Here is a 9926-nt window from a genome sequence, read left to right on the forward strand (position 1 = left end):
CACCTGCAGAAGAGTCAGGCTGGAAGGAGAGCCCTGTCCCCTGGTGGTAGGTGCTGAGGCCTGGTGCTCCAAGGGGCCAGTTTGGTCTGGGGAGAATGTGGGTTGGCTGCCAGCCTGCAGGTTCTGCCCACACCTGTGCCCACGTGGTGCAGGCACCATGGGCTGGGAAGGTCAAAGCTGCTTGGCTGCAGCCTCAGAAAATGGGAGATTCCCCGGTGGCCAGTGCCACAGTGGGGGAGCTGCAGGCTCTGGCTGGTCCTGGGGGCTCCACCCCCTCAGCGGAGAGTGGACAGGCCTTGTCCGTCCATGTGGGAGCTACAGGCCTTGGCCCGGCCTGCGGGATAGGTGGCCTCTGCACCAGCCCTCGGTGGGGGGCTGTGCTCCCTGAGTGCGGTGCTGACCACCACCTGGGCTGGGGCCCACCCATGGGCCTAGCCCCTCCCACAGGGCCAGGGCAGGCACAGCCCATGCATCCATGGTGTGGCCCGGCTTGGGGACGTCGGGGGACACATGTCCCCCACCCTTCCTGGCCCTGCCGGAAGAGCCTTTCACAAGTTCCTTCCTGGGCCACATCTTCCCCTTCTCAGGTGTCCCCTCTGTCACCCGCCTGGCCCATCACTTCCTGCCAGCTCAGACTCGAGCTCTCCTGAGCTCGGGCCAGTCCATCCCTCGTGCCCAGGGCGTGCTTGGAGTCCTGTCTTCTCTGGGAAGGGAGATCTGCTGTGTGGAGATGTAGAAGAGGGGGTTCCCCTTCACGCTGTCCCCTCTCACTGGCCTTGGTGCAGAGCCCCCCCTTGGAGACCTGCCTTGCCCACCAGCTGGCTGCCTGGCCGTGTCACTGGGCTGCTTGGACCCCCCCATCCAGAAGGCTCAGACTTGCCCTTTGACCCGGGGCAGGCCCCTCCTGCTTTCTGGCCCTGGCCCCTGAATGAGAGTGGCTTCCCAGGGGCTGCAAGGAGGACACAGAGGGACCCTGGGCACAGGAGGTGCCCAGGACAAGTGGAATGGGGACTGTGGGGGGCACAGGAGCCTAGGGAGCACCCCAAGCCCCTGGGGAAGGCCAGGGAGGCTCCTCCGGTGCCACTGCCCAGGGGTCAATGCTGGGATTGGTAGGACCGGGCCCCACTGAAGACCCCCTGTACCCTGGAGGTGACTTAAGGGCCTCAGTTTCTCACTCGCACAAATGTGGAAAAGAGCCCCGCAGGGGCCAGGAGCCGGGCTGCTCCATTGCTGCCTCATCGACTCTGCCCGCGTTGGTGACGCTCCAGCGTCGAGGGGTGTGTAGCCCCGCAGGGGACCCGCGCTCCCCACAAGAGCCCCTTCCGCAGGAAGCGATGCTCGCTCAGCTTCGGTCTGAGACTCCTAGGGATGGCTGGGGAGGGGGCTGTAGGCAAGAGGGCCCTTCGGAGCACAGGTCAGCTGGGGGTAGCCCCGGGGCTCCGGGATGGAGAAAGTGGAGGGGAGGGGACGGCCGAGGGGCGTAGCCACACAAGCTGCCCCTCTCTGCCTCGCCCCGCCCCCTCGGCTGTCTGTGGGGCCGATTGGCTGCGGGCCGGGCCCGGGGCGGGAGCGCAGGGTGAAAGCCGCGGGGTGGGCAGGGCCGGGGCCAGAAGTGTCCCGTGCGGAGTCGCGGCCTGCAGGACGTCTGCTGCCGCCCCCAGTCCCCCCCAGGGCCCGACCGTCCCGTCCGCGGCTCCCCCAGGCCATGCACGCCCTCGTGTTCTGGCTGCCCAGCGCACTCTGGCTGCAGGGTGAGTGCCCCAGGTGCCCGTCGGGTCCGAGGGAGCTGCCATCGGGGGCGCCGCGCCTGGGCGGGGTGGGCTCGCTAGGACCCGGGCGCCCTGGGGATAAGTTCAGCAGGGGCTGGGGCTGGGGTGGCCTGGCGGACAGAACCCTCAAAAGGACTGTAAGAGGGCGCCAGCTCGCCGGGCGTTTCCCTGAGCGCGTCGCGGCATTGGGTGCTTCCAGGCACGGGTTTCAGGCTGGCCGGGGCCCAGCAGCTCCTCCCTGTATTGACCTGCACCTGGGGGGCTGCCCCCTTGCTCTGGGACCCTCTCGGCCGGCGAGGAAGTGGGAAGGGGTGAACCGTGAATGGGAAGGAGGAACTGGGGTGCCCTGGGGTGTCTGGTGCCCCACCCCTCTGCACCCTCTGGGGAGGGTCTCTCGCCTGGGGGAGGCTGGGGTGGGCTGCTGGCCCTGGGCTTCCAGAAAGTGGAGCGGGGGTTTCCCGGCCACCTCTGGCTTCTGCGGGTTGCCTCACGGCAATGCGGAGACGTCATTCCCGTCTTAAAAGAGGAAGAGAGAACAGCCCCCGGGTCCTGGAACCCCCACGGCCAATCAGGCGCGGCGACGCTCAAAGGCCCGAAATCCCAGGTCAGCTCTGCCCCTGGCGGCCGGGCCCTCCCTCCGGCCTTTCCACCCCCATCCCGCCAGGAGATGAAAAACGTGTCGACACTGGGTGCCAGCCGGGCGGCCGGACCTGGCTCCGGGGGAATCAGTGCAGCCTCCGGGAACGGCTGGGGCCAGCTGGGGTCCAGATCTCGGTCTCCCGGGTCCCGGGACGTGTGTGGGTGGAGCTCGCGGCCACCCCAGTGGGCCCTCTGGCCTGTGCCGGGTCATGGCGGGGGTAGGGGCTGCCCCGGGGTCCTGGCTGACCCTCCTCTTCCCGCAGTGATGGCCTTCCGCCCCCCCTTGGCCCACGTGGAGCGGTACGAGGTGGTGCAGCCCCGGCGCCTGCCAGGACCCCGGCCACGCAGAGCGCTGCCCTCGGGCTCGGTAAGTCGGCCCGCTCGGTGCACTCGGTGCCGCTGGTGGCCCAGTGAGGGTGGGCCTTTGGGGGGTCTGTCCTTTGGGGCCGAGGGCTCTGGGAGAAGTGGGGCTCGGTAGAGCCCTGGGGGCTTCCCGGACGGCTCAGTCTGTCCCTGGGTGTGGCTGCGGGGCCGCCCCACCCCCCTCGCCTCACCTTCTTCCTTCCCCTGCTGTGCACCGGAGGGAGGGCACGGGGCCGCCCTGGGGCTTGCAGGTCTCCCTGGGTCCTGCTTTGGGGCCCTAGGCTGTCTGTCTGTCGGTCCATCTGTCCATCAGGACCCCTGCTGGTCCAGGCTGGAAGCTGAGGGGGAGGGGAGCAGCAGCGGGGCCCCGAGGCCCCTCCCATTTCCCTGGGCTCAGGGTTGATCAGCCGAATTCCTCTTTGTCACCAGGGCTGGCTCACCGCGGGCGTGTTGCGTGCCTGCGTGCTGTGCATTAGTGTGACACAACTTCCTTGGGGCACTTGGGACGGGCTGGGATTCCCCGGGCTGGGGAACAGAGAGGGACCTGGTGGCTGCCCCAGGATTCTCCCATGTGCGGGGGCAAGTGTGCACGTCTGTGCGTGTGTGCACATGTGCGTTTCGAGGGAGGGCGTGTACACGTCGGTGCGCGTGTGCACACGTACACTTCGAGGGAGGGTGGGCATGCCTGTCCTGACCTTGGGGTCCAGTGAAGAGCCGCCTGCTGCCCTTGCTCAGAAGTGTGGCCTCTCCCCGCGGTGGGGCGAACACTGGCCCCAGCAGGCAGCGGGCCCGAGCCGACTGGACACTCGCTGGACGGACGGAAAAACTGAGGCCTGGAGGGCTGAGGAGGCCAGTGTGGCTCTGGGTGGGGCTCCCCATGGGGATCCAACCTCCTGCTCGCCTCCAGCCCAGCCCGGCCCCAGCTTCCACCCGGGCCTGAGGGGCAGCTCGAGGTGGATGTGGTCTCGGCAAGACCCTGACCCGGGACCCTGCCCCCATCTCCCTGCCCAGGCCCTGTACCCGGAGAGTGTGAGCTACCAGCTCGAGGTGCAAGGGTCCAGCTTCACTCTGCACCTGCGGAAGAACAGGTGAGCAGGTGCTTAGGTCCCACCTGGCCAAGCCCATGGCACAGGCCACTCTACCCTCTCCAGGACAACCCCTGGGCACGCCTGCCCAGCACCCATACGCAGCACCCCTACTTAGCAACCCCACACCCCAGGACAACCCCCAGCAGCCCCGCCCTAGCACACCTGTGTCCTGGCGTCCTGGCCAGCCTCTCCTCCCTACCGAGGTGACCGGGCCCTCTGGGACCAGCCAGGCTTTGCCACAGGCAGCAGACGGGACCGGGCAGCTAGTGGCTCTCTTCCAGGGACCTGCTGGGCCTGCGCTACACTGAGACCTACACGGCCGCCAACGGCTCGGAGGTCACAGAGCGGCTGCAGGAGCAGGTAGGGTCATGCGGGGCTGGGGGGAGCGCGGGGAGGGCCTGTGCAGCCCCTCACCCCCCTCTCCCACAGGACCACTGCCTCTACCAGGGCCACGTGGAGGGGCACCAGCTCTCTGCCGCCAGCGTCAGCACCTGCGATGGCCTCAGGTGGGCACTGCAGATCCAGGGTGTGCCCGGGGGTGGGGGAGGCCCAAGGCCACACCTGGGCACTGGGCCAGTGTGCAGAGGGGTCTGTTCAGGCTACTGTTAGAATAGTGGCCCTGCCACACCCAAGGAGGCACGGCCCATCCGGGCCCACCCACCTGCACCCACAGGGGTCCTGGGGGTTGGCAGAGCACAGTGCAGTGGGGGATCTCCTGTCCTGCCAGGGGCTGCCATCCCCTGGGGGTGGGGTGCTCACTCATAGCCACTGTGCTCCTGCCCCCCGTTCTCAGGGGCTTCTTACAGGTCGGCTCGGCCGTCCACCTGATCGAGCCCCTGGACGGGGGTGGAGAGGAGGGGCAGCACGCCCTCTACCAGGCGGAGCACCTGCGGCAGAAGGCCGGGACCTGCGGCGTCAGCCACACGAGCCTGGAGGCCGTCCTGGGGCCTCGGATCGCGGCGGCCTTTAGGCCTCAGCCCCGGGTGAGGTCCCCACGTTGGCACAGGGCCTGTGCATCCCTGAGCCATCCCCACATCCTGGAGTCTCACCTGGCAGCTGCAGAAATGGCTCCTTAGCCTGCACGGGGGCCCAGGTGACCCTGCCCCACGCTGAGCAGGGCCCCGTGGGGTGGCCTGGAGCCTCCTGGTCTCCCTGGCGCGGTCAGTGGGTGGTGACCGGGGCCAAGGACAGTCGGGCTGGGTCTGGGGCTCACAGCTTCTTGTTGCCCACTCCCAGAGCCAGCCACTGTCCCGAGAGACCCGCTACGTGGAGCTGTATGTGGTCACAGACAGGACAGAGGTGAGGGGTTGAGCAGTGGTCTGTGGGGAGGGGCAGGGTGGTGACCGCCCCAGGTCCAGGCTGAGAGTCTGCTCCCTCAGTTCTGGCGGGCTGGCGGCCGCGATGCCGTGCGCAGACGGGTGCTGGAGGTGGTGAACCACGTGGACAAGGTGAGGGATGTGTCCTGCATGCTCCGCAGGGGCCCGCTGGACGGGCTGCCCGGGGCCCCACCTGGCAGGGGCTTTGAGGAGCCCTTGGCATCCCGGGCCCATCAGGAGCCAGGCACTGTCCCAGGTGGGGGCGGCTGCAGTTCCCGGGGTGAGAAGAGGCCATCTGGGGTGGGGGTGCAGGGCAGTGTCCTGTTTCCTGGGCTGGCTTGGTCCCCAGCCCCGGCCACAGCAGCCCAGCCACTTCCCAAGCTGGATGCCCAGAGCCAGAGTTGGATTCCGTCCTCCTGCAGCTTTACCAGGCGCTCAACTTCCGCGTGGTACTCGTGGGCCTGGAGATGTGGAATGACAGGGACAAGTTCGTCATCAGCGAAACGGCCGAGGTCACCCTGGATGGATTCCTGGACTGGCGGGCGACAAACCTGGTCGGCCGGCACCAGCACGACAACGTGCAGCTCATCACGTGAGTGGGTGGGCACCTGGGGTGTGGGGGGGGGACCTGCCTGACCCCACGGTGGGGCGTTTAGAGGGACGTGGCCAGAGGAAGGTGGGAGGGTCCGGGGGGCACCAAGGCCGCCCGGGGCCTCCACGAGTGTTGATTTTCCAGGGGCGTCGATTTCGCTGGCAGCACTGTGGGGCTGGCCAAGGTGGCCACGATGTGTGGCCGAGGCTCCGGGGCTGTGAACCAGGTGCGAGGAGAGGTTCTGCCAGTGGTCCCCTGGCCGGGTGGGCGGTCGTGGAGCTGAGCTGGAGCACGGGCGAGGGGCCCCAGAAACCGGGTTCCGGGCTGGGGTGGAAACAAGTGTTCTTACATTGTAAGATACGGGGGGATCAGGAGATGGTGATGCAGCCCCTCCCCCAGGACCACAGCGAGAGCCCCGTGGGCGTGGCATCCACCCTGGCGCACGAGATGGGCCACAACCTGGGCCTGGACCACGACGACAACATCCCCGGCTGCTACTGCGCCGTGCCCGGGAGCCAGGGCGGCTGTGTCATGGCCAGCAGCCTCAGGTGAGGCTGGGCTCTGCGCCGGGGGCCACACAGCTCCTCCCCCTGCCCCAGGAGGGACCCCACACCCTCCCCTCTCAACCCCCCACTGCTCCCTCCCCACTCACCCCCCACAGGCGGCCCCCCCACAGCCTCCCCTCCCCCTACTCCCTCCCCCTCCCCCACCCAGCACCTGCTGCTGACAGCAACCCCCTCCCCTCGCAGCATCGTGTTCCCCAAGGCGTTCAGCCGCTGCAGCGTGGGGGACCTGGAGATGTTCGTGGAGAAGCCCCAGGCCGGCTGCCTGGAGAACGCCCCCGACCCCACGCGGCTGGTTAGCGACCCCGTGTGCGGGAACGGGTTCCTGGAGCGCGGGGAGCAGTGTGACTGCGGCTCGCCCCAGGTGCGCCCGCCCACGCGGCCCCCTGAGGTCCCTCTTCCTGGCGCCCACGGGGGTCCCTTGTGGCAGCACCAGGGTGGCCGGGACCTACCAGCCCGGCCCCCTCTGTCAGCGCAGGCGGCCTTCTCTCTGGCAGGGCCACCGAGCGGGCTCTGGGCCGGGTCGAGGCTGCCTAGAGCCCCACCCCTCGCTCCTGGGGGCTGGCCTGGGGTCGGGGGTCAGGGGTCAGGGGTCAGCCCCCGGGCTCCAGCTTTTCTCGGGCCCAGCCAGCATTGGGCAGGCCGGACCCCCACCCCACCTCACCCTCCCCCACCCTGCCCCACATCACACTGCTGCACCAAGCAGAGGCCAGGCCACAGTTTACCTGTCCCCAGGGGATGGCATCCCCCTCCGAGCGCTGCTGGAGAACCCCAGGCCTCGCCGGGTGGGGGCCCCAAGCAGAGCTGGGCCAGCCCTGCAGGAGGGTCCTGGCCACCCCCACCCTCACAGACCCCACACACCCCCCCAGGCGTGCCGGGACCCCTGCTGCAATGCCACCTCCTGCCGGCTGGCCAAGGGGGCCGAGTGTGCCCACGGCGCCTGCTGCCATGGCTGCCAGGTGAGCCCGGGGCCTGTGGGTGGGCCCTGAGGTGGGAGGTGGCACCGCGGCCGCGTGGGCATGCTGGGGCTACGACGAACCCCCTTGCGTCTGGGCAGGTGAGGCCGGCTGGCGCACTGTGCCGCCCCGCCAAGGACAGCTGCGACCTGGAGGAGTACTGCGACGGCCGGGGGCCCGTGTGCCCCGAGGACGTCTTCCAGGAGAACGGATGGCCCTGCCCCGAGGGCTACTGCTACGACGGACGCTGCCCCACTCTGGCCCAGCGCTGCCAGGAACTGTGGGGACCAGGTGAGGGCAAGTGAGGGCCAGGTGTGGGCAGGTGAGGGCCAGGTGAGGCCAGGTGGGAGCAAGTGAGGCCAGGTGGGGGCAAGTGAGGGCCAGGTGAGGCCAGGTGGAGGCAGATGGGGGCAAGTGAGGGCAGATAGGGGCCAGGTAGGGGCAGGTGAGGGCTAGGTGAGGCCAGGTGGGGGCAGATGGGGGCCAGGTAGGGGCAGGTGAGGGCCAGGTGGTGGCAGGTAAGGCCAGGTGAGGCCAGGTGGGGGTAAGTAAAGGCCAGGTGAGGGCAGGTAAGGCCAGGTGGGAGCAGGTGGGGGCAGGTGAAGGCCAGGTGAGGGCCAGGTGGGGCAGTGGCTGGGGCGCACCCTCTGACCTGCCATGGGCCTGCTGACCCGCTTCCCGCTCCCACCCCCAGGTACGCGGGGCGCTGCAGAGATCTGCTCCACCTACAGCCTGTCGCTGGGCTGCACCATCTCAAGCCAGACGCTGGGGGCTGGCCCGAGGTCCGCCTGCCTTATGGGAGGGGGCTGCTCCCCTGGCCAGGGGCTCCTGGGGGACCGGCCACCTCCAGCGGCCCTGGGCAGTGCCCCCACAGAGCAGCACCACACTGTGTCCCTCTATCCACAGGACCAACAAATGCGGGGTCCTGTACTGCGAGGGGGGACAGAAGCCTCTGGAACGGAGGTCCTGCAGCTTCTCCTTGCCCCAGGCCCATTGCAGCGCTCTCCTCACGGAAACCAGCACCGCGTACGAGGCGGTGCCGGACGGCACCCGGTGTGGGGAGCAGAAGGTGAGTGCTGGGCCCTGGGGATCTCCTGAGTAGCTACGTGGGGTCTATGGGGGGCCCTGGGGTGCACCCACCTGGGTGAGGTGTCTGGGGGCAGGGCCGACCGCTCAGAGCACACCCTGTGCCCCCACTCCCAATGATGGGTGCCTAAGGAGACCCCACCCCACCCCATCCCACTGTCCAGGTCTGCTGGAGAGGACACTGCGAGAACCTCCACGTTTACCGATCCCAAAACTGCTCCGCCAAGTGCAGCGGCCACGGGGTACGTCTGGGCCCTGAGATGGCGCCCCCACCCTGGCCCCGGTGTAGGGAGAGCTGTGGGCTCGCCCGTCCTCAGCCTCGGGCACAGGCAGCACCGGGAGTGTCTGGGCACCCGACTCCCCAGGCCAGCTCGGGCCAGAGCCAGAGGGGATCTTGGCTGTCGCATGGGACTGAGGCCCGGGTGGTCCTGGAGCTGGTCGGTGGGAGCACCCACCCGCTGCAGGGCCCCCCCTGTCCCCACCCACCACAAGGTCCCCCACCGCCTGCCCTGTTAGAGCAGTGCAGCCCCAGCCCCCACCACCCATACGTGCTCACCTGCACACTCGCTCACCTCTCGCACACACTGCATGCTCTGGGTTCCCAGTGGAACGGCAGGAACCCAGGGGCCCGATTTGAAACGTGCTTGGAGCATCATTACTTTGAGGCGAGGCAGGTCCCCTCTGTCCTCCGGAGTCCACGTCCTGCTCTGGGGAGAAGAGACGAGGGTCTGGAACTTCCCTCCTGAGCCCCCGATGCAGGGAGGGCCTGGGTGCGGCCCCGAGAGCAGCTACCGGGAGGCAGGGCCTCGTCTCAGTGGCCTCGGGTCTTGGGGAGGGGGGTGCTGGCTGCTGGATGTCCTACAGGGCTGCACTCGGGCCTCAGGGTGGGCCACACCCACTGACAGCGGCCCCCGAGGCCAGGGCTCCTCCCCAGAGTCAAGCCCGGACTGCTGCTGTTTTCGGCGAGTTGAGGGTGCCGCTGTGGGGAGGGGGCAGCCGGACACAGGAGCCGAGGGTCTGGTGCCAGCCCCAGCCCTCACCAGTCTGCAGGGGTCTCAGCGAAGCCCCTCGTGGGCGGGCCCAGCGCAGGGCAGCTGCACCGTGGGAGTGTTGCCTCGCTGCCTTGGGGCCTCGAGTGTGGGGAGGGCCAGGCCCGGGTCCCGCGGTCCCTTGCTGGGGAATGGCCAAACAGAACCGTGGGCCTGGCCTTCCGAGATGCTGTGGCAGCAGGTGTGCCCGCCTAGCCCCACCCCCTGACAGCTGCCCCCCGCAGGTGTGCAACCACAAGAGCCAGTGCCACTGCCGCCAGGGCTGGGCCCCGCCCCACTGTGCCGAGCTGCTGGGCAACGTGCAGGCAGGTAGGGCCCCGCCCAGGTGCCCCAACAAGGTCCTACATCTTCATGGGTGGCTGAGAGGGCCGAGGTGGGCACCCTGCCCAGGAGCTGTCCTTAAAGATGGCACTCGGGGCCTCAGGTCGGTGCCCAGGGCAGCCCCAGGCGCCTGTGCCCCCCACCATGTGGGGGTGACAGCAGCTCCCTCGTCCTCCCAGTCCTC

General features: G+C 69.0%; 1 protein-coding gene across 4 annotated transcripts in view; it reads left to right on the plus strand.

Annotated features, from left to right (window-relative positions):
* The first annotated feature begins 1417 nt into the window (after positions 1–1417).
* ADAM8 (ADAM metallopeptidase domain 8) overlaps positions 1418–9926 on the plus strand; it is a 15622-nt gene continuing 7113 nt past the window's right edge. The window contains exons 1-18 of one of the 4 annotated variants that reach the window (XM_037804934.1): positions 1418–1751; positions 2672–2775; positions 3783–3859; positions 4141–4219; positions 4289–4365; positions 4653–4842; positions 5096–5158; positions 5239–5307; positions 5598–5767; positions 5912–5993; positions 6167–6315; positions 6517–6694; positions 7200–7289; positions 7388–7577; positions 7981–8068; positions 8193–8355; positions 8537–8614; positions 9646–9730. In XM_037804934.1, the coding sequence (XP_037660862.1) occupies positions 1445–1751; positions 2672–2775; positions 3783–3859; positions 4141–4219; positions 4289–4365; positions 4653–4842; positions 5096–5158; positions 5239–5307; positions 5598–5767; positions 5912–5993; positions 6167–6315; positions 6517–6694; positions 7200–7289; positions 7388–7577; positions 7981–8068; positions 8193–8355; positions 8537–8614; positions 9646–9730 (2239 nt within the window). In that variant the 5' untranslated portion in view covers positions 1418–1444. Of the gene's footprint in view, positions 2776–3782; positions 3860–4140; positions 4220–4288; positions 4366–4652; positions 4843–5095; positions 5159–5238; positions 5308–5597; positions 5768–5911; positions 5994–6166; positions 6316–6516; positions 6695–7199; positions 7290–7387; positions 7578–7980; positions 8069–8192; positions 8356–8536; positions 8615–9645; positions 9731–9926 lie in introns of all 4 variants that reach the window. The other 3 variants (XM_037804935.1, XM_037804933.1, XR_005211964.1) reach the window with 3 other exon arrangements.

This window comes from Choloepus didactylus, chromosome 15 (genome assembly GCF_015220235.1).
Source record: "Choloepus didactylus isolate mChoDid1 chromosome 15, mChoDid1.pri, whole genome shotgun sequence".
Taxonomy (NCBI): domain Eukaryota; kingdom Metazoa; phylum Chordata; class Mammalia; order Pilosa; family Megalonychidae; genus Choloepus; species Choloepus didactylus.